Genomic DNA, 24,802 nt, shown 5'->3' on the forward strand with positions numbered 1-24,802 from the left:
ATAAGTCTGCATGATCCCAGATGGATGTGTCTCCTAATTACCACCATTTCCTTGCACTCTTATTTCCCTTTCCATTGAGAATCGCTGATTTATGGTATAAGAAGCAGAAATACCTTAAATTATTTTTCAAACTACATCAATAAGGAAAGGTTAAAAATATAACAGAAAATGATGGTAGTAGCTAAAGAGACACAGAATAAAAATAAATATATATTTAAATTAAAATCTATTTCATGGATAATATTCATCATTGCACAGATAATGTAAATTACTGGTATGTGAGTGTCTGAAAGAATGTACTTTCCAAAAAAGAGTTGTGATGATAATATTTAAAAGTACAAATATGTTTAAAAGATGCAATACTTTTATTTTAATTACTTTTCAGTCCTGAACATATTGAAATAAATGATGCTGAAAATCTAAACACATACTTTAGTATGAACTTATTTTACCACCACAAAAAGTTTTTCTAAAGGCCTTTTTTTAGGCCTCTAACAAACAATGATGCATCAGAAATAGCATGCCCTTTAGACAAACACATACTTGAATTTTGAAAACCATGTTTACCACAGAGTTGCCAAGGTAATTAATTCTGTGTCTCTGTTTCTTGAATAAAACCTATCTCACATCTTTATTGGCAAATCTTGTCCAATAACTTGTGGATCCTATTGTGAGAAGTTGCAAACAGCAGCCAGAATGTCTCCAATGGTTACAGGATAGTGTGGGTTTTGCCTTCGCCATGGCTGCCATCTTCCTCTTCATCATCTCAGATTCAATTTGTTAAATATTTTATTCAGATTCAAGCATTTCTGTGAAATTCTGTATAAATATTTCATATTTCATTTACAACTATTCTACATAAAATGCATTAATATCCCTATATTACAAACCAACTAACAATTGGAGAGTTTAGGCAAATTGCTCAAGATCATGGGCTTTCCAGATGGCGCTACTAGTAAAGAATCTTCCTGCCCAAGCAGGGGACATAAGAGACCCAGGTTAGATCCCTGGGTCCTGAAGCCTCCCAGAAGAGGGAATGGTAATCCACTCTAGCATTCTCGCCTGGAGAATCCCATGGACAGAGGAGCCTGGTGGGCTACAGTCCATAGGGTTGCAAAGAGTCAGACAATGAAGCCATTTATGATTCATGCATGCTCATGATCACACAACCAGTAACATTTTAAACAAATACTTTTCCACCTCATTTTATGATATTAAAATTGTCTTTAAATTATGACACCTGCAATAACACTTTAATACTAGTATCAAAACAAAAACAAAAAACACCTTTGAAACATAAGATTATATTGTTGGCAGAAATATTTATTTTCTTAAAAATCTATCATTTTCTATGCAGAGAATAAACATTTATCTCACCTTTCAGATTAAGGATATTTTAATAACTCATTTCAAAAATCATATTTATATAATATTATAAATATTTCATAATTTATATTTCAGGCTTCATAGTTCTATACTCATGTAAATTGTTGACAATATGTCTCATCATAACAAGATAAAGACATCTGTAGCTCTAATCATAATACAGAATACAATTTAATAGGAAAGGTATTTTTAATCTTTCATTATCTTAATATTTTTGCATAAAACTCATGAAATAGTGTCCAAGGAAACCTATCCTAAATTAACAAATTATTACATCATACTTCCTTAGTAAAATAAATGTCTTTGTAGTCTTTGTTATTGTCCATCTGCCTCGGACATAAGAAGTAGGATCCTGTGACTGACTTAACTGTAATTCTCAAGTCATTCAGAAGTCATATGCATCACTGTCACTGAAGAAGAGTCCAGGAGGTAATGCCTGGGCTGTATTTAGCATCTATGAGAATTGCACAGTCCACTGCTTCTCATGTTTCTCTTTCTAGGTAAAAGCCAGAAAGCTGTAGCCAAGAACCAGTGCTGAAAGGAAGGTTTGCTTTCGTTACCCTTCCTCAGTTTGTCTCACTTTTCCCTTCCATGACTCAGTAACCAGTTCTGAATTACTGCATGCTCTTTAAAGACATTTGGCCATACTGCTTATCTTTTCTTCATAATAAGTATAAGTACCTGAATTTTTATTTTATTTTAGTACCTGAATTTTTTATTAATGTTACTTTACTTCTAGTCCATCTCCACTCGTTAAAGTGATCAATCTGTGATCACGGCCCTTAGCAGTCCTGTCACTGCTATATCCGTTGCCCATGGAGTTCCTGCTGCACACTGGGCAATAAAATTCAGTAAGTGAATGACAAACAACTTCCTGAAAAAAATAAGTTTGGCATTTTATTGTAGATTAAGGAAAATTCAACAGAATACTGGCTATCATGTGACACATCTCCAGATAAGAAAACCTCCTTGTCTCATGAAGGAAGAGATTATCTTTAGCCTGGAGGACAAAAAGAGGTGTTTGGGTGAAGAGATGAATGTATCTGGTTTCAAGTAAAACAAAAATGTGTCAAATGTGTCATAAAAAGATTTTGGATATATTCTTTGTGGACATAAAGCAGGGAACCTTTGGGTAAAATTCATAGATATATCAATTTAGCTTAGTATTTAAAAAAAAAGAAAAAAACCCAGCAAACTATTTCTCTTTGAGAAAAAGTGAAAAATAGCTGCAGTGCCTGGAATTCTGGGAGGGCTTTAATACAAATATGTTTTATCAACTAGAGTTAATAATGAATAAAGTTGTCAGGGTTTGGAATGAACTTGTCCAGAATCTGACACACACCCAATGATGTAAAATGAACAAACAAGTTAGAAGACCTTTAAGCAGATATTCTATGCAGAATGAAACAGTGAATAGGAGATGAAACAACATTACCTCAAGGAAATTGCAACTTTATTTAAAGATCATAATATTTATCTCTGAGTAAAAAAAGTTAAAATTATTTAATTAATAGAAAAGCTAGGAGAAGTATCCAGAAAAGAGCCAAAACAATTTAAGAATAGAAAATCTTTGATTATAAAGTATGTCCAACTTCATGCCAATAAAATACAAGGCTTTCAAGAGAAATAATTGAGATAAGGATATCATAAAGAGCTTTCCTATGGCTCAGACAGTAAAGAATTTGCCTTCAATGTGGGAGACCCAGGTTCGATCCCTGGGTCAGGAAGACACCTTGAAGAAGGGAATGGCTACCCACTCCTGTATTCTTGCCTGGAGAATTCCATAGACAGAGGAGCCTGTCTCGCTATAGTTGATGGGGTTGCAAAGAGTCAGATACAACTGAAGTGACTTTAGCATGCATGCTTGAATGGGACATCATAAAAGTTTTAAATAATTTAAAATTATGAAAATGATTATTTTAACTTACTAATTAATATGATAGAAGAATTATTAAAACAACAGCATTGTTTTTTATATGATAGATAGCAAACATATAGATTTAATATCAGTTGGATCAAAGGACTTTACCAATTAGTTGAATTATACAAAATTGATCTTAAATAAGATCATTTAATTTATATAATCATATTAATAATTAGAAATTCAGTATGCTTTGGTGTTCACTTTGAAAAATTCATTAATCATGATTTGGGTCTATTCTGTATGTATGTGTATTGCAATAAAGTTTACTTAAAATATTTATTTCTCCAAAAATAATGTCACTGCTATCTTTGCAGCTTAACTTGACATATTTTTTCCTTCATCTTACTTTCCTTAGAATCAATGTCCTATAAATAAAATCAAATATACATGGATATTTGTATAATTTTAGTTTGCAATGTATCATTCATCATATTGCCTAAATCTTTGTGTGTGTGTGTACTTTTGTGCTTTGTATTCAAAATTACATTGGGTTTTGGTACAATCAGTCTAATGGTTTACTTACTTAAGCAAGCTCTCTGGTAGGAAAAATCTTCAGCAAGCAGCTTTTATTGAGTACAGACTGTGCTAGGCTATAGGAATGAGCAAAACAGGCATGTTTATCTACTCTCATAGAGTTTTCCAGCCTAATGGAGTTGATTATTCAAACAAAGCAACCTCAAGTGAATGGTGATACAATGAAAAATGTTTGAATTCAAGAAGAAGTATTTTATATACCAAAACTCTCCCATAAGTTAAAAAAAAATTGCAATTAAGTTTTTAATGTAATTTTCTTAGAGCATTTGATTTCCCAAGTCCCTTCTAATGTTCAAGTCTTCCCTTAAAATCAATCTATTTTAAGAATCACATATGCCACTACAAAACTAAGTTTCCAGGACTTTTTCTTGGCATTTCCTAGGCTTATTCTTGAAACTGTGGGCTTGCTGCCATCAACTTTATGGCACAGATTAGAGCAAACCGACATGAAGAACAAAACTGGCAAAATTTGGAAGACTCAAAAGAGAAGCCAATGTGTTTCAAATATGGGGTTATTTTCTTATCCATAATTAATACTAAGTCTGAACTCATTAAAATAAATGCTCTGTTGTTGCCACTATGTAAAAGTGCATTTGAACTTAATACAGACTATTGCCTTGTAGCCCTTCTGAGGTTGATTGATTGCATCCAAATGATAGCATTGCTCTGATGTCACTGGAAGACAGATATAGGTACAAATACAATGTGTTTTCACATTAGAAATTAGGCAGATTATGTGGATGCACTTGCAAAGCTAATAAAGAAAAGAAAGAAAGCAGGAGGAAGGGAGAGAGGAAACATTTCTGCTTCTCTTTAAATCAATCTAGTATTCAGTCCAGTTCATTTTTCCAGAGAGCTGGAGGAGGCTAAACATTGCCTGGTGTTTCTCTGTAACTCTCTAGCTAATTAAGTCAACCCTTCTGTCCAAACAATGCAGAGGAAAGAAGAAAGAATAATCTTCCAAACCATGAAAGCTTTGTTCATCCATCATATCAACCGTCTAGTGAGGATCTTAGAGATCTTTTGTCTGGCAACCTTTTGCCCTTTCAACTGATGAACAACTGAAGCTGTGCTGTGCAACCTAATTGCTAAATGCAAACTGTGTTCTGGGAATCAATTTGTTTGCATGATTCTATCCAAGTACTTTAGTCAAGCATTTAGGAGACTGGGTTAACTATAAAAACCTCTCTTAAATACTAATTACAATCTAAATGTTCTTATAAAATAATAGAAAATGTGCTTTAAAATGGGCACCTGACTTTTAGTTATATATTTAGAGGAAAAAAAAAAAAAAAAGAAACGATGTCTCAGCAAAGATGACAATGTGTTGGAACATACAGATTTGGATTAAGAGAAGCATGTTTGTGTGTTTTTAAGATACTTTGAACTCTTTATTCTCCCCTTAAATATGATTGAGTTCAACAACACTGATTGAAAATCTGTGGCAATTTCTTTATTAAGTGCTACTAAAAAATAAAAATGAAAAGATCAGATAAGGTTCTGACAGTCAAGAAGTCTCACCTTTTATGAAATGTTCATCTTTTAGACTGAATGTTTTTTCTTACTTCCCAGGCATCCGTTTTCATAACACCAGTCTATCTATATTATATAATAATTGGCCTCTGTTTATTGCTAGAGCTGAAACCTCATCCCATATTCTGAATGCCTCCAGTTACTACAGTTACTAATTATTTTTAAAGTTAGAAGATGATGTGCAGCTAAATATATCTCATCTTCCTAATGGCATTTATTTAACTGAAATGTAATTTGCTCCTTTTTATTAGTGCTTAGTGAAAATAAATCTTCCTCTTTTTTTTGTTCCTCAGAAAGTTTAGATCATTGGTGTGTTTTGCCTTTTGATCATATTTAGTAACAGGATTATTCAATTTATATATTTATATGGGACTCTCCTCTTTAGTTCCCTCTTTGCTCTTGCCTTCTGTATTTCTATTTCTCTGTGAAGTTGAGAATATATCCCAATCCACTAGTTAAGAATAATGAGATTAAAAAACTTAATAACCAACTTGATCATGGATCCTGCTTACATAGTATATTTAGATGGAAGAAATAATTTTTAGAGAATTGCTGAATTATTGCAACCTTTTACAGTGTGCTAGTACAATTCTGCCACCCTGGGTACCCATATTCCTGCCATGAAAAACAAACCTGTCGAAGTAAGGAGGAAACTTAAACTCATGAAGCTAGGGAATGGTTCTTCAATAATTACTTCTCTCATTTCCACAGTTTTCAATGAAAATGTCAGGAGATGGGGGAAACAAGTACCAAAAGTGAACTAAATTAAGTCATTTGCATTAAAATATAATCTAAATTGCAAATGATCCACTTATAAAAAATTCTCTATGCACAAGTAAATTGTTATAAACTCCATATTGCTTTAGTAACATTTTTTTTTTTTTTTTGGCACTTATTACCTCCAGGGAGAAAACAGTACAGTCATAAAAACCTTTCTGATAATGTACAGTGCATCTGGATGGAAGAAATAAGACTTGGAAAAGAGTTGAGATTCAGTCTGTGAACAGGCATAAGAGTAACTCATATACATTGTGACCTTCCATGAGCTCATGTAGGACTTTGAAGTGAAATGTATTATTGCTTTAGGCACTTGAAGAATCAATGTGCGTTTTCAGGTTTTTAATGTTAAAAGAGTAATGTTTACCAGACATTTTTATTCATATTAACCCAAAAGAGTAAAGTGAATTTCTCTTTTCATATAGTACTGTGAAAAATACTTTATACCTCATATTGAATTAATTCAAAATATATCCAAAGTAATGAAAGTTATTCACTTAGTTCTCATTTCAACAAGCATTTATTGAGCATATACATTTTGCTCAGGATTATTTTAGGTACAGAGCATACAAAAATAAATAAGATATGATTTATTTAAGAGCTCAATGTATAGTTGTTATTATGTAATTTGCCACTGTTTCAGTGAATTGCAATAATATGCTACTATGATATATTTTAATCTTTATGTAAATGATATTTGCTCAATTGTTTTTGGTTTCCTTAATATTCGGGCTTTCCAAGTGGCTCAGCAGTAAAGAATCTGCCTGCAGGACAGGAAACCTGGGTTCATTCCATGGGTCAGGAAGATCCGCTGGAGAAGGACATGGCAACTTGCCTGGAGAATCCCACGGACAGAGGAGCCTGATTGAATACAGTCCATAGGGTCACAAAAAGTTGGACATGACTGAAGCGACTTCGCATACACACACACACATCCTAAATATTTAAGTTGTGTAATACACACACACACACACACACATATGTACTATATAGTAATCAGGAGTCAGATTAATGAGGATGCATACATTTCCATGTATATTTTTGAAGAAAATTTGTTTAAATGATTTCATTAATCATTGAAGCTTCATTATGGACACTTGTAGAAAATCATGAGATTAAGGATAAGAAGTTTTATAAAACTAATTAGCCTAGGCTATAACCTTATAAATTAAAATGGAATCAGTATCATTGAATTACTGAAATGCATTTATGAATTAATACTCAGTTGTTTTAATAGAATTCAGAAGTTATTAAACTAATTTTATTTGGTTATAATTAAGAATAAGTGTTATGATTTATTTAATTTAAGAAAACTATCTTTGGATCAGTTTTTAAATTGTTCATATTTTCAAACACTTAACTAAACACAATTAGTAGTGGAACCTGATTAATTTTACAAATGCTACAGTCACAGAAATTCTTCTGGAAGGAATCAAAAACTACTTCAAAATATATTTAATTTTTATTTTTATCCTAAGAAGTTTACTATATGCAAGATGATATGGAGAATATGACTTTGCAAGAAACAAGATGGTATTTACCCATTTCTGTTTATTAATATTTTTCTGTTTCACCTGTGTCTCCATATTTACTTAAAAAAATAGATTCTGTAGAAATACACATTCCTCTTTATATGCTTAAATATGAAGAGCAAATTTGTTTGCTATATGAAAATTGCTCTGTCCTTTATATAAATTTGTCAGTATAATAGAAGCAACATGTGAAATGTTTCCAGTACTGCTCCCACTACTAATCATGATACTCACTGAATGTCTCCTTTTTTGAGTTCTATTTTGCTCAGTTGCTTCCTGATTTTTTTCTAAGTGTACTAAATCTGAACATCTCACTTTTAAAATGTGGATCCTTTAGGCACAGGCTATATGCTATATTATCAATTGTTTTTATTAAATGCTGAATAACTATGGTAAAAAAAAAAAGAGAATAGTGTACATGTAAGGGATATGTAAAAACTGTTGCACGGTGTCTTATAGCCATAGTGAAAGTTTATTTGATGCAAAGTTTCACATTGTTTAGCTCAATATGTAGGACACTCAGCTGGTGTCAAAGACTTGCTTATTGTTATGAAAGGGTGGGGCAGTCTTGTGGGACTGAGCCCTTTTCTGTTAGATCTGATGCTCTGTCCAGGTAGTATCAGAATTGAATTGTAGGACACTCAGCTGGTGTCAAAGATTAGCTTATTGTTGTGAGAATAATGTTCACACAGTTAATGTCCAAAAGGGTCAGTAGTGAAGTGTTCTATGTGATAGAAAAGGAGACACACAGGAAAGAAATATACAGTAAGGAAAAGCTGCATTTTTTCCCCTTCATAGGAAGGGAAAAATCTGACATCCTCCTAAAGACCAGGGAAGAATTGAACTCATGCTATTTTCTCCAAGTATGCTCTTCAGGATGAGTTATAAGCTGGGAATCAAGATAGGCATGAGAAACATCAACAATCTCAGATATGCCGATGATACCACTCTAATGGCAGAAAGCGAAGAGGAACTAAAGACCCTCTTGATAAGGGCGAAGGGGGAGAGTGAAAGAGCTGGCATAAGACTAAATATTAAAAAACCAAGATCATGGCATCCCAGTCCCATTACTGCATGGAAGATAGAAGGGGAAAAGGTGGAAGTAGTGACAGATTTCTTCTCAGGCCCCAAAATCACTGTGGACGGTGACTGCAGCCATGAAATCAGAAAACGATTCCTTCTTGGCAGGAAAGCGATGACAAACTTGTTTAGAAGCAGAGACATTATCTTCTGACAAAGGTCTATTGTCAAAGCTATGGTCTTCCCGGTGGTCATGTACGGTTGTGAGAGCTGGACTGTAAAGAAGGCAGAATGCCAAAGAATTGATGCCTTTGGACTGTGGTGCTGGAGAAGACTCTTAGAAATCCCCTGCTCAGCAAGGAGATCAAACCAGTCTATCTTAAGGGAGATCAACCGTGACTATTCCCTGGAAGGACTGATGCTGATGCTGAAGCTGAAGCTTAAGCTCACTTATTCTGGTCATCTGATGCAAACAGATGACTCATTGCAAAAGTCCCTGGTGCTGGGAAAGACAGAGCAGAAGGAGAAGAGGGTGTCAGAGGATGAGATGGCTGGACGGCATCGCCAATGCAATGAACATGAACTTGGGAAAGCTTCAGGAGTTGGTGAAGGACAGGGAGGCCTGGTGTGCTACAGTCCAAGGGGTCACAAAGAGTCTGACACAGCTGGGCGACTGAACAGCAATAGCATCAACATGCTTTTCTTAGAGCATTTCCTATCTGAATGATGGCAGCTCTGTTAATCCTCCCAGTTCCTCAGGCCAGAATTCTTGGAGTCATCTTGACTGTTCTCATTTCTCTCCACTTCTAATTCATTGCCCAGTTATAAGGACTCTACCTTCAAAATATTTGCAAACTCTGAGTACTTCTCTCAATTTCTGCCACTACTTCTGTGGTTCACACAACCATCATCTCTCATGCACATTATTCCTGTGGTCTCCTAACTGATCTCCCTGCTTTTACCTTTGGATTCTCTGCAGTCAATTCTCAGAGGTAATCTTTTTAAAAAAGAATACGTGAGATCTGTCCTTTATTTGTGCAAACCTTCCAATTGCTTCTTCTCTCGCTCAGAGCAGATGTAAAAAGATCATAAGGTCCTACAGGTAAATAAATAATATCACCTTCAACTCCTTCCTCCCTGATTGGCTTCATTAGAGTCACACCCTCCTACTTGGATTCTTGGAAAACTCCAGGCACACACCTGTCTCACTGGCCTTTGCTTTCTGCTTTTGTTAAAATACTCTTCCCTCAAATAAATTGCATGGCTCACTCTTATCCTCTGTCAATTCTTCACTTGAAAGTTTCTTTCTTTCCAAATATTGTGGAGTTTCCCTACCCAGAGTCTTCCAAAGTCAAGGTTAAGGCACAGCCCTTCAAACTGTCATCTTTCAAGATTTCAAATCTAACTTGCGAGTTCAGAGTCCACATGAATTCCCTCAGATTTGATAATTCACTAGAATGACTCACAGGACTTAGAAAAATTCCATAAATTACAATGAACAGTTTTAATATAGCAAAGGTCTTCCCTGGAGGCTCAGATGGTAAAGACAATCTGCCTGCATTGTGGAATACCTGGGTTATGAAGATCCCCTAGAGAAGGGCAGGCATGGCAACTCACTCTAGTATTCTTGTCTGGAGAATTCCATGGACAGAGGAGACTGGTGAGCTACAATCCACAGGGTCACAAAGAGTTAGACACAACTGAGTAAATAACACACACACAATATAGCAAGAGCATATAGTTCAGAACCAAAGGAAAAGATACAGAGAGTAAGATCTACAACTAACAAGCTTCCAAACAGAAATCTTCAACATCCTCACAGACGCTTTGTCTTCATGGCATCAATTGTAGTAAGGCGGGTGCACATGGAGAACTGCCAACCCAGAAAGCTCACCTGACCTTGAGGTTTAGTTTTATTTGGGTTGCATGGTACAGTCAGTTATTGGCCAAGTGGTTCAATTCAATCTTTAGGCCCCTCCTCTTCCCAGAGCTCAGGCTGATATAGTTGGCTCAAAGTCCCAACCCTGTAATCACTGGTTAGTTTTTCAGGGGAAGTCAGTTCCTTCCCTAAGATTAACAGTGTGTGCTGCCCCACCCTGAGTCATAGCATTAGCAAAGGTCATCATATACACAACACGAATCACCCTGTTAGTATAACCTATCAGGTATGGTGCAAAGTTCCAAGACTTAGAGGTTATCTCACAAGGAAATTTGGACAAAAGTCAATCAAATTCATTATTACACACTCCCTATCCTCTGCCCTCCACACACACACATACTTAAATACTCATCATTTCCTATCATCCCCACTTTCAGTTTTATTATTTCTAGGAGCTATTACTATTCAACATACTATATAATTTTCTTTTATTATCATTATTGTCTATCTTTCTCATAGAGTGAAAACTGTATGAGGTAGGAATTTTTTTCTGTTTTTGTTGTTGAATCTTCTGTGATTCAAACAAGTTTGACAAAGTATGCTCTCAATTGATATTTGTTTAATAAAAGAATCGGTTTAATCTCTTTTATAACCCTTTTATTCTTTAAATTAAAATACAGTTTTATTTAAGCATGACATGCCGGAATATAAATACATGAATATTTGCATATAAGAAATTATCCACTATATCCTCGTGGCCTGCTTATGATTGTGGGATATTTCAGGTGGCCTTTCAGTTTACAACTACTAATCATGACCTCATTTTACTAGATTGTAAAGCACACTAAAATATATTCACTTTAAAATAACTGTATAGCACATGGAATTCTACTCAGTGTTATGTGGCAGCCTGGATGGGTGTGAGGGAGAATGGAGTCATGAATATGTATGGCTGAGTCCATTTAATGTTCACCTGAAACTGTCAAAACATTGTTAATTGGTTACACTCCAATATAAAATAAAATGTTTAAAAAGTAACCATATATCTTAGTTAGAAATAACCATCTCTGAATTCTTAAAGGAATCTTAATTCCTGTGTTAGGATTGGTTAAGCAATAATGGAACTTGTATTTCTAAGAAAATTCGATGCATGAAGTTGAGTATTTCCTAGTCCTTCATACCAGGCACCCAGAGTCAATTAATTTCTTTTTAAAGATTCTATTCATAAAATGAATAGAAAATGTTCAAATACCAATGACAAGCAAGCAATTTTCTGTAATACAATTGTTCAAATGATAGTCTGCATTTTTGGTTAAATAAACCATATCTTAAAACTTTTCAATCCTACATTAGAGGAAAAGTGCAATGAATGATCTTTAGACTACTTTTGTATAACACAAATTAGAAAAAAAAAAAACAAACCCTGATAACAAAAAGAGAAGAGATTTCTTTATTTCATGGAAAGTGTTGCATATTTTCACTTTGAGGTATTTATTTTATAATCAGAATATAAATTACTTTTTTTAAAAATAGCAAAGTCAGGATGTTTAAATTTATAATTTTGAAATTAAAATTGTATAGTGTTTCAGAGGGTTTCCCAGGTGGCTCAGTGGTAAAAACATCTGCCTGCCAATGCAGGAGATGCAAGAGATGTGGATTCAGTCCCTGGGTCAGGAGGATGGAAGAGGAAATGGCAACCCACTCCATTATTCTTGCTGGGAAAATTCCTTGGACAGAGGAGTCTGGTGTGCTATGGGTCACGGGGGTCACATAGTCAGACACAGCTGAGGGATTGAACACGCACAACACAGTGTTTCAGAATTTTGTATCTGGAAAGTATATTGGATTTTACAAAGTTTTTAACTGATACAAATAAGAAGAGAATTATGTCTCTGGTTAAGTTTTGGTCTTTGGAGGTTTTTTCAAATTATAAAATAAAATGCTTCATCACTTCAATAGCTATTTCAATCACTTTTTGAAAACAATATCTGCATCCATAGGCAAAGGAGTTTTATTATCTCTGAACTACAATTTGGAATGTCATGAGTTATTTCATAGGACAAAGTTTGTTAAATGAACACTGGCAGTGCCATTAGTGCTTCGCTCTTGAGCTCAAGTACAAGTCAGCTCTGTTTAAGTCACCATTTGCAGAAGCCAGAAATGAATGTGCAGTTAAAATGGTGCCATAAGTTAATTAGAATGGAATTAGAAGGAAAGTGGGCAATTTAGGAACATAAGAATTGCTGTACCGAATCAGACCAATGGTTCTCCTGGTTTAATATCCAGCCTCCAGCAGCTGTACTTGTTAGTTTCTAAAGCTCTAAAATAAAAGAAAAAGACTACATAATTCACCTAGACAAGTGTGCCATCTGTGATCTGGAGAAATTTTCTTCCTGACCTCTTTCAAATAATACCCTAAAGCAAGAGGGTTCAATCCTGTTATGATATTGGTTTAGCTTGAATAGCTCTGGTTTTTAATAATTCTTATTAAATCATCCAATTCCTACATAAAATCAACCCGTTCATCACGAAGCTATTTATCTCTATAGCTCTTGAATCATGGTTGAATATGTCTGCATCTGTGATAAAATAGGAACTTAGGGTACTTATTCAATACAAGTTCTTGATGGCAAAATCTGCCTCAGATAACCATGCTGATGAATGCCTGCTTCTCTTTCCAAATCCTAGGGGTTCACAGGCTTTTGGCAAGAAAAATAAAGTGTACGTTCCATCAGTTCTCCCAAGTTTCTGTCAATAATATATAGAAGGTATGTTATTAATGATGAAGAATTTTGTGAGGTATACTTTTAGAAAAGTTGAACTGGAGATTTTCTTATATGGGTTTGCTTAAGTTAGAAAGGGATAAATTGCATTTGCTTATCACTTTAATCTTTTTTTTTTTTTTTTTGATACAAGTCTCAGTGACTACTTTCTAGGTTTCTTGGTTATTCTAGATACTACCTCTAGGTTAATAGTTCTAAACTATTATGTTTACAGTAAACCATCAGGCCAAGAATCCCTCAAGAATCATAAAAGCCTACAAACTAAAGCCTAAACCATTTTACTAGATTTTCAGATCTTATTGCTATACCACTAAAATCCTAAAGCTATAATTCTAATATAATCTCCTCTTACAGTCCAAGAAAACTACTTTTTTTTTTTTTCATTGCTATTTGAACTAGGAGGAACACAATTTTGTACCTATTTTAATTTTGTTCCCTTTCTTTAGTTTTCCAAAATTTTCTTTCTGGTTCAGTTTCTTATTTTTTTCTCCTTACTTCAGGTAAAATTGCATTTCTTTAGCTAATTCCCTCTTCTGAAAATTTGTGTTTATGCTTGATTTAGGTTACCATATATTGTTGTTTTTTTGTTTTCATGGATGTCCTTTCTTGTAATTCTCTGAGGAAAACTATGTCCCCATATGTATTTGTATTTCTAAAGCCTAGAGCAGTGTCAGACTCCTAAAAGCAGCGTACAAATATGTTAAAGGTAAGTCTTTAGAATCACCAGTAACTATCCAGATAGTCACTTCCAGAATGTTTATTCTTTGAGTTTCTGTTTGTGTGACCTAGGCAATAATATATTATTAAATCCTATAAGGTGTAAGTGAACCAAAAATTATAAATTTCTGAAAAATTGAGTCAAGCCCTCTTGATATAAAAATCACAATTGAAGATATGGGAAGCATCAGCATGAAAACAGTAACTGAAGGTTCTGAATTGATTTTGACACCTGATGTTAGGAAATGAAGCAATTCCAGGCAGAAGTAATAGCTAGGCAAAGACAGGAGGTGTAATAGAGAAAGAAATGACTAAGAAAGTATCCCCAATTCCTGTTGGCTGGCCTGCAAAGACAATACCTGAAAGTAAGCTTGGAAATGTGGGTGGCATGTTCACTAATCTTTATCTGATCTCACAGGGGAATTATTGAAGGATTTTTAAGCAGTGAACAAATTTATATGAATGAAAGAACAACTTAAAAGTTAGATTTAGAGTAATACAGTTATTACATACTAAGGAGATGAGCAATCAGCCCCAAACTTAGATATATATGTTCAAGTGTAAAGAAAATATTGGTATTTTAAAATAGACTATATTTTTCTTTCTATATGTTAAGCAAAAATATGTGTAAAAAATTTCTTTAAATTTTAATTCCTACAATTTTAACTAACATAGTGCTTGAAGGTACTGAAAACATTCAACTAGTTCTTTTATGCTTGATTATCAAACAAATCAACATTTTTCTGACTTTGTAAACTCTTATTGATTTCTGAGAACATATATATATATATATATATATATATATATAAATCTATCAGTGACTTCAATAGAACTATAATGCCTCTCAATTTTTTTAGAAATCCGAATGGGACCCAGAACAATAGTACAAGATGGCCTGTTTTCAAAAGCAATGAACAAAAATATTTCACCTTAAATACCGAGTCACCAAAAGTAAATACCAAACTACGTGCTCAACAATGCCGATTCTGGACACTATTTTTTCCCAAAGTTTTGGAAATTACAGGTATGTGTTACTTTTGTGTTCTCTTAGTATTTGGTTAAATAATTGGTTGTGGGCTATCCAGGGCAGGATGATAATGTTCATCTGCAACTTTACAATTAATTGATTCCACTGTGTACATTATTTAAAGAAAGTAAAACCAGACATTTTCTCTAGAAGAAAATGAAACCTAATAGTGGAACTAAGATAGGGTGATCTTGCTATTCAGCAAATTTTTGTGGAATTATTTAATACAAATTGAAAAAGTAAATATATAAAATAAACAACTTATAGAACTAAAAAATTGAACTGATATAAATCTAAATACAATTGATAATCCAAAAGAGGCAAAAACAAATTTAGTGATAAATTGATTGATTTTTAAGGGGGAAAAAAATCTCTAAAATTTATATATTTAAAAACATTATCCAAATATTTCTAAATATTCTGAGCTTGGAAATATTTAAGGCCAGAGACATACATTATATAACATAATAACAAGTAGTAGTTTAGTTAGCTATGCTTCAGAAAGCGATTACTTAGATTTATATAAGGAAATACTAGGAAAATGTTTCAGATCATTGTATTATTTCAAAATTCACTGGTAAGAAAATATTTAACTAAGCTTGAACAATCAACTTGAGTGATTGCATATTCTCTGAGAAAATGACATACATATATGATTCATTGCCTGCTTTTGTTGTTGTTGTTTTTTCTCTTTTTTTTTAATGCCCATCTCTTTATAACTGATGTGTCTCCTCAAGTCTATTTGCTATATTTTTCAAATAAAAGTAATTTACTGTAATGGACTTTATCTTTCTGGCTTACTTCACTCTGTATAATGGGCTCCAGTTTCATCCATCTCATTAGAACTGATTCAAATGAATTCTTTTTAATGGCTGAGTAATATTCCATGGTGTATATATACCACAGCTTCCTCATCCATTCGCATGCTGATGGGCATCTAGGTTGCTTCCATGTCCTGGCTATTATAAACAGTGCTGCGATGAACATTGGGATGCATGTGTCTCTTTCAGATCTGGTTTAACCACTGGGCATACTGCTGACCAGTTCCTTTAGACTTTACCCTTCTGTTTCTCATAATATTCCACAATTTTCAAGCTATATTTTAGATATCACTATATAGTAGTTTTAGTTTCTTCTTTAGAGAGGTTAAGGGTTAGTTTCAGGCAAATAAGGACACTTCAGAGTTGTACTTGATTGTTTAATATGCTTTTCGATTTACTTTTTGATATGCTTTTTTATTTACTTTACTCACCAAAATTATAATTAGGGACTCCACCTGTTTGGGAAACATTACTTATAGACCAGTGCTCTGTGTACTCCCTGTGACACAATATACAGCAGAGATGGGCTTCTGCATCCCTTGGCACAGCTACAGTGCTGCCCTTGTGTCCTCTGGGTGTGAATAGCAATGAGGTAACATGAATAATCTGCCAGGAGACTAGAAGAGGTACCATTTAACATATAACGGACTATATATTCTCAATCTTTACTTAAAATATCAGTATTTGAAATGTCCAGTTCAGTTCAGCTCCGTTCAGTTGCTCAGTCATGTCCAACTCTTTGCGACCCCGTGAACCGCAGCACTCCAGGCCTCCCTGTCCATCACCAACTCCCGGAGTCCACACAAACCCATGTCCATAGAGTCAGTGATGTCATCCAACCATCTCATCCCCTGTCATCCCCTTCTCCTCCTGCCCCCAATCCCTCCCAGCATCAGGGTCTTTTCAAATGAGTCAGCTCTCCACATCAGGCGGCCAAAGTATTGGAGTTTCACCTTCAGCATCAGTCCTTCCAATGAACACCCAGGACTGATCTCCTTTAGGATGGACTGGTTGGATCTCCTTGCTGTCCAAGGGACTCTCAAGAGTTTTCTCCAACACCACAGTTCAAAAGCATCAATTCTTCTGTGCTCAGCTTTCTTTATAGTCCAACTCTCACATCCATACATGACTACTGGAAAAACCATAGCCTTGACTAGACAGACCTTTGTTAGTAAAGTAATGTCTCTGCTTTTTAATATGCTGATTAGGTTGGTCTTAACTTTCCTTCCAAGGGGTAAGCATCTTTTAATTTCATGGCTGCAGTCACCATCTGCAGTGATTTTGGAGCCCCCAAAAATAAAGTCAGCCACAGTTTCCACTGTTTCCCCATCTATTTCCCATGAATTGATGGGACCAGATGCCATGATCTTAGTTTTCTGAATGTTGAGGTTTAAGCCAACTTTTTCATTCTCTTCTTTCACTTTCATCAAGAGGCTCTTTAGTTCAAGAAAATTAGAGATACCAAGGGAACATTTCATGCAAAGATGGGCTCAATAAAGGACAGAAATGGTATGGACCTAACAGAAGCAAAAGATATTAAGAAGAGGTGGCGAGAATACACAGAACTATACAAAAAAGATCTTCACAACCCAGATAATCATGAAGGTGTGATCACTCCCACTCACCTAGAGCCAGACATCCTGGAATGTGAAGTCAGGTAGGCCTTAGGAAGCATCACTACAAACAAAGCTAGTGGAGGCGATGGAATTCCAGTTGAGCTATATCAAATTCTAAAAGATGATGCTGTGAAAGTGCTGCACTCAATATGTCAGCAAATTGGAAAACTCAGCTGTGGCCACATGACTGGATAAGGTCAGTTTTCATTCCTATCCCAAAGAATGGCAATGCCAAAGAATGCTCAAACTACCGCACAATTGCACTCATCTCACACACTAGTAAAGTAATGCTCAAAATTCTCCAAGCCAGGCTTCAGCAATATGTGAACCATGAACTTCCATTCAAGCTGGTTTTAGAAATGGCAGAGGAACCGAAGATCAAATTGCCAACATCTGTTGGATCATCAAAGAAGCAAGAGAGTTTCAGAAAATCATCTATTTCTGCTTTATTGACTATGCCATAGCCTTTGACTGTGTGGACCACAATAAACTGTGGAAAATTCTGAAAGAGATGCGAATACCACACCATCTGACCTGCCTCTTGAGAAAACCTGTATACAGGTCAGGAAGCAACAGTTAGAACTGGGCATGGAAGAACAGACTGGTTCCAAATAAGGAAAGGAGTATGTTAAGGCTGTATATTGTCACCTTGCTTATTTAACTTATATGCAGAGTACATCATGAGAAATGCTGGGCCGGAGGAAGCACAAGCTGGAGTCAAGATTGCTGGGAGAAATATCAATAACCTCAGATTTTGAAATGGGAAGATCATAATTTGAAGCAAAATAATCCGAGAGTATGGGAAATTTTTAAATGACTAATTTATTATAAAATCAACTTAGTCGTTCTGGTTCAAGCATATGTGGTCTATTGCAGTGTGTGTGTGTGTGCATGCTAAGTTGTCTCAGTTGTATCCAACTCTATGCAACCCTATGGACTGTAGATTGCCAAGCTCCTCTGTCCATGGGATTCTCCAGGCAAGAATACTGGAGTGGGTTGCCATGTCCTCCTCCAGGGGATCTTCCCAACATACGTATGAGACCTGTGTCTCTTAAATCTCCAGCATCCATTGGCTGGTGGGCTTTTTACCACTAGCACCACCTGGGAAGCCCCTACTGTAGTGTATTTGTGGATAAAATAAAATTTCAATATCAACAATTTTTGAAGATGTACTTCAAAATCTCTGTCTCTAAATATCCAACTTCTATTAAGCAGTTGAATAAACCAACTCCTATATTTTTGGCTAGATGCTGCTCTATCCTACCCAGGGCTGGACAACTTCCTAATGTAAAGAGCACTGTGCTGTATGGAAACACATATCTCACTCTGGGATACTCCCAATGTATCTTGAAAACATATTTTATATTTATCACTATTTTTTCAGATAATTACCCCAAAGTAGTTTTATGAAATATATTTAATAAATTTTAAAGTAAATGTATGACATAATTGTTATAATATCAACAATGTATTCATTAGTAATAATGATATTTACTTAAATAAAAAATTAGTTTGAAATGTCATGCCTTTAGGTTTTCTAAAAAATAATGTACATCTGAGTCTCTTTTTCTGTTTTGCATATCGGGTTATTGTTACCATCTTTCTAAATTCCATATATATGTGTTAGTATACTGTAATGGTCTTTATCTTTTTGGCTTACTTCACTCTGTATAATGGGCTCCAGTTTCACCCATCTCATTAGAACTGATTCAAATGAATTCTTTTTAATGGCTGAGTAATATTCCATGGTGTATATGTACCACAGCTTCCTCATCCATTCATCTGCTGATGGGCATCTAGGAGACTCAGATGTATAGAACAGACTTGTGGACTCTGGGAGAAGGTGAGGGTGGGATGTTTCAAGAGAACAGCATTGAAACATGTATATTATCTAGGGTGAAACACATCACCAGCCCAGGTTGGGTGCATGAGACAAGTGCTCGGGCCTGGTGGACTGGGAAGACCCAGAGGGATCGGGTGGAGAGGGAGGTGGGAGGGGGGACCGGGATGGGGAATACATGTAAATCCATGGCTAATTCATTTCAATGTATGACAAAAACTACTGTAATGATGTAAAGTAATTAGCCTCCAACTAATAAAAATAAATGGAAAAAAATAATGTAGAGGGATTTAAATATTAAGAAGATATGTTATTAATATACCTTATGTTTATCAAGTCATAAAACTTTAAACATTTTGCTCTTCAATATTCTGAGAATTTGGTTCAGATGACCTGGGCTGAAAATTTTATGGAAATACTCCTTTTGGTTTTTTAAAAGCAAGGTAAATTCACAAGCAAAGGAAAATTTCAAAAAATAAATACTGAATAGGACTTCTTAAAAGGAGAAATGTTTACTTCACTCACAATGGAAGTACAATAAGCATAAGTACCTTCTGAGCAGTTATTTACATCTGAATAGTAAATATGCTCAAAAAAATGATCCTTAAGATTTGTTTAACACACAAATTCTAACTCTTAACTTCAGACTATATTTCAGCACACACCTGTGCTCTTATTGCAAGCACCTGCAAGAAATAAAATACACTATTTGTTTCAACTGTTAACAAATTCATATTTTTTGCTAAGAATATAACTACAATATTTCATAATCATAAGAAATGAACCCATTCAATGTTGATGAAATATAAATATTTTTCATTAAAATTGAGGAAGTAAATTCATATAAAGGGAAAAAATTGACCTACATATCTCAGATTTAAAAAAAAAAATCAGATCCAATTGTTCCTCCTTTGGCCTTTGAATAAATCATGAAATACTGCTTGATGCAACTAAAGAAGACTAATGTAAATTTAAGAGCTGACATATTATTCTGACTGGTCACTTTGGAATCTCATATTCTGCTATTTGCTAATTAGGCAGCAAGAATGCAAACAAAAATGATATAGTGAAAAGGTAGTTTGAAGGAAAAATATCAAGCAGTTTTTCATATTTGACTTTTCCATGTGTTGTTAAAAGCAAAACAAAGCAAACAAATAAACAAAAGACTTTTAGGTATTTGGATCAGAGTAACTGATTTATTTATTTCACTGTAAAAGCATCCGAAGTCTTCACAAAGCCCAGCCTGAGTTATCATGAAGGTGAAAGTTTCTCAGGGTGTCTGACTCTTAGCGACTCCGTGGACTATACAATCCACATGGAACTCTCCAGGCCAGAATAGCCTTTCCAACCCACGGATCGAACCCAGGTCCCCCACTGCAGACAGATTCTTTACCAGCTGAGCCACGAGGGATATCCAAAAATACTGGAGTGGGTAACCTATCACTTCTCCAGCAGATCTTCCTGACAAGTTTATCGTGGTTCACGCCATCTCATCACACACCTCAAATTATAACAGGGCAGTTAGTAAGTTTATGATTTGCTCTATAAAGAATTATGAATCCCTTTGCAATTTTAATAACTTGTTGAAAAACAGGAAAACAAGCAAGTAAAGGGGACAGATGATATTTTTATGATCTCTCAAATCACAGGAAATGTTACTTTTTATTGTAATGTTCAGTACCATTCAGTATCAATGTAATTAATGTCTTCTACCTTCATCTTGATTGACAATAACAATAACTTCTCGTATGTTCTGCCCTAACTCCTCAGACTTGGCTAGTTAGACTTAGTTCTGATAAAATATTGCTCACCCTTTTTTAACTGACAAGACAAAAAAAAAAACATAGTTTAATTATATTCTTCTTTGTGTACAAAGACTGCTGACTTTCCCCCAAATGAAACACAAAGTGGGCAAAACAAAGATCATGCAAGTCCTGAATAAGTTGTATCAGTGAGTTTTTAAATTACTGATATTAATCTAGGTCTACACTGATTCAATAAAGAACAAAGTTAGGAGTGAATTTTTGTAACAAAGGCAGTAAGTTCATTTCCAGAGCTCCACATAGATGCATATAATTTAATTCCAAAATGTACACACCATCTCAATTATTCCTCATGGCAACACTGCAAAATAAGGATTACCAACTCCATTTACAGTTGGAAAATTAATTTGAAAAGTTAACTTTTTATACTAATATCATAATTGGTCAAGCTGGAATTTCAACCCATGTCACTCCAAAGCCTATATTGATGTTCTTTTCTTTATTTCATAGTGCAGCACCCTGTTAACTACAAAACAAATAGAACTACATCTCACTGATGATGATAAATCTATAGCCACTTAAGTATAGCAGTATTCTAGTTTGGGAGGAAAAAGAAGTAGGGGAGGAGAAAAAAATTCTAATTTTGGTTATGATTTATGACATAGGACTAAGGTTTTCTTTTTCTTTTATTGTCTTTTCATTACAATGTATCCAGTTCCTTTAGATTCTGCTAGAAAATAATTAAATGTTTTGTACTGTATTGTCTCAATCAATATTCAGTAATTCTAACGGGAAAATGTAATCAGATTTACAGAGCATTTTGACATTAGAAAGTAAACTTTTAGTATGTAAATTGTATAGATATTTGATTATGACCCAAAAAGAAATAAATTTATGTTTACATGAATCAATGGATTTTATATAATTCCATGAAGAAAAGAAAATCAGATATAAGACCTTTTCTTTAAATATTAAAGTTCATCATCTAAATGCTAAATTACCAGTCACTTATTTGTTATACCAAAAGTTTTGTTGTTTCTAAACTTCAGAGTTCTTATTTTGTGTAAATAAATTTAAAACAACATTTAATTATCATAAAAAAGAACAGAAGAGTGTATCATTTGGTAGGATATTTAATATCTTTCTTCCACATCTACTGTTTTTTGATTCTTTAAAAAAGTTCTTCTAGTCACAAAAATAATATAGCCATTGACCTTTACAAAGGCATTTTACATAGAAATAGGTCATTTTTTCCTATAAACTCAAATATAAACTCACAAATATTTGTCCAGTGTTCAAGCACTGTGAACATTTCAAACCTAAATATATCTCAGATCACAGGGGATCTCTTAATGGCATTAAATATTTTCAGTGTCATTTAACAAAAACCAAATCACTGAATGTGCTCCATTGTTAATAATATGAAGACATTTTTATGTATACATTATATTGTAGTATGAGATCACACGAACATTCTCCTAACACCTTACAAAGTTATAATTAATTTCAAAATTCCTAACTGAAAAGTATATAATAAAAATTGTCAGTTTTTATTTTCACAATAGTTGAAATAACTTAAACTTTTGTTTTTAATTTAATGACTGTAGCTCAGCATTCTAAAGACTTAAAAATGAGAGAACTACAAATATATAAAATACCTATAGATTTAAATAAACCACCTTCTAGCTTTGTTAAGTTTAGTTCAGTTCAGTCGCTCAGTCATGCCCGACTTTTGCGAACCCATGAACTGCAGCACGCCAGGCTTCTCTGTCCATCACCAACTGCTAGAGCTTGCTCAGACTCATGTCTATCGAGTTGGTGATTCCATCCAACCATCTCATCCTCTGTCGTCCCCTTCTCCTCCTGCCTCCAATCTTTCCCAGCATCAGGGTCTTTTCCAATGAGTCAATTCTTTGTATCAAGTGGCCAAAATATTGGAGTTTAAGCTTCAGCATCAGTCCTTTCAATGAACATTCAGGACTGATCTCCTTTAGGATGGACTGGTTGGATCTCCTTGAAGTCCAAGGGACTCTCAAGAGTTTTCTCCAACACCACAGTTCAAAAGCATCAATTCTTTAGCACTCAGCTTTCTGTATAGTCCAATTCTCACATCCATACATGACTACTGGAAAAACCATAGCTTTGACTGGATGGACTTTTGTCAGCAAAGTAATGTCTCCTCTTTTTAATATGCTGTCTAGGTTGGTCACAGCTTTTCTTCTAAGGAGTAAGTGTCTTTTACTTTCATGGCTGCAGTCACATCTGTAGTGATTTTGGAACCCAAGAAAATAAAGTTTGTCACTGTTTGCATTGTTTCTCCATCTATTTGCCGTAGATTCAGATGCCATGATCTTAGTTTTCTGAATGTTGCGTTTTAAGCCAACTTCTTCATTCTCCTCTTTCACTTTCATCAAGAGGCTCTTTAGTCACTGTTCATTTTCTGCTATAAGGGTGGTGTCATCTGCATATCTGAGGTTATTGATATTTCTCCTGGCAGTCTTGATTCCAGCTAGTGCTTCATCCAGCCTGGTATTTCTCATGATGTGCATTTAAGTAAGCAGGGTGACAATATACAGCCTTTCCCTATTTGAAACCAGTCTGTTGTTCCATGTCCAGTTCTAACTGTTGCTTCTTGGCATGCATACAGATATCTCAGGAGGCAGGTCAGGTGTTCTGGTATTCCCATCTCTTTAAAAATTTTCCACAGTTTATTGTGATCCACACAGTCAAAGGCTTTACTGTAGTCAGTAAAACAGAAGTTGATGTTTTTCTGGAACTGTCTTGCTTTTTCAATGATCTGACAGATGTTGGCAATTTGATATTGGTTTCTCTGCCTTTGCTAAATTCAGGAAGAAAATCTGGAATATCTCAGTTCACTTGCAGTTGTAGCCTGGCTTGGAGAACTTTGAGCATCACTTTGCTAGTGTGTGAGATGAGTGCAATTGTGCAGTAGTTAGAGCATTCTTTTGCATTGCCTACTTTGGGATTGGAATGAAACCTGACTTTTTCTAGTCCTGTGACTACAGCTGAGTTTTCCAATTTGCTGACATATTTAGTGCAGCCCTTTCACAGCATCATCTTTTAGGATTTGAAATAGTTCAACTGGAATTCCATCACCTTCACTAGCTTTGCTCGTAATGATGCTTCCTAAAGCCCACTTGACTTCACATTCCAGGATGTCTGGGTCTAGGTGAGTGATCATACCATCATGGTTATCTGAGTTATGAAGATCTGTTTTGTATAGTTCTTCTGTGTATTCTTGCCACCCTTCCTTAATATGTTCTGCTTCTGTTAGGTAACTACCATTTCTGTCCTTTTTTTGTGCCCATCTTTGCATGAAATATTCTATTGGTATCTCTCATTTTCTTGAAAAGATCTCTAGTCTTTCCCATTCTATTGTGTTCCTGTTTCTTTGCATTGATCACTGAGGAAGGCTTCCTTGTCTCTCCTTGCTATTCTTTGGAACTCTGCATTCAAACGGGTGTACCTTTCCTTTTCTCTTTTGCTTTTCACTTCTCTTCTTTTCTCACCTATTTATAAGCCCTCCTCAGACAACCATTTTGCCTTTTGCATTTCTTTTTCTTGGGGATGGTCTTGATCCCTGCCTCCTGTACAGTGTCATGAACCTCCATCCATAGCTCTTCAGGCAC

General features: G+C 34.8%; 1 protein-coding gene across 1 annotated transcript in view; it reads left to right on the forward strand.

The window, feature by feature from the left end:
• Positions 1-24,802, forward strand: part of BCHE (butyrylcholinesterase) — a 69,323-nt gene that overhangs the window by 42,658 nt on the left and 1,863 nt on the right. The window contains exon 3 of the mRNA XM_020878293.2: positions 14,943-15,109. Coding sequence (XP_020733952.2) covers positions 14,943-15,109 — 167 coding nt within the window. The remainder of the gene's footprint in view (positions 1-14,942; positions 15,110-24,802) is intronic.

Source organism: Odocoileus virginianus, chromosome 4, assembly GCF_023699985.2.
Source record: "Odocoileus virginianus isolate 20LAN1187 ecotype Illinois chromosome 4, Ovbor_1.2, whole genome shotgun sequence".
Taxonomy (NCBI): Eukaryota; Metazoa; Chordata; class Mammalia; order Artiodactyla; family Cervidae; genus Odocoileus; species Odocoileus virginianus.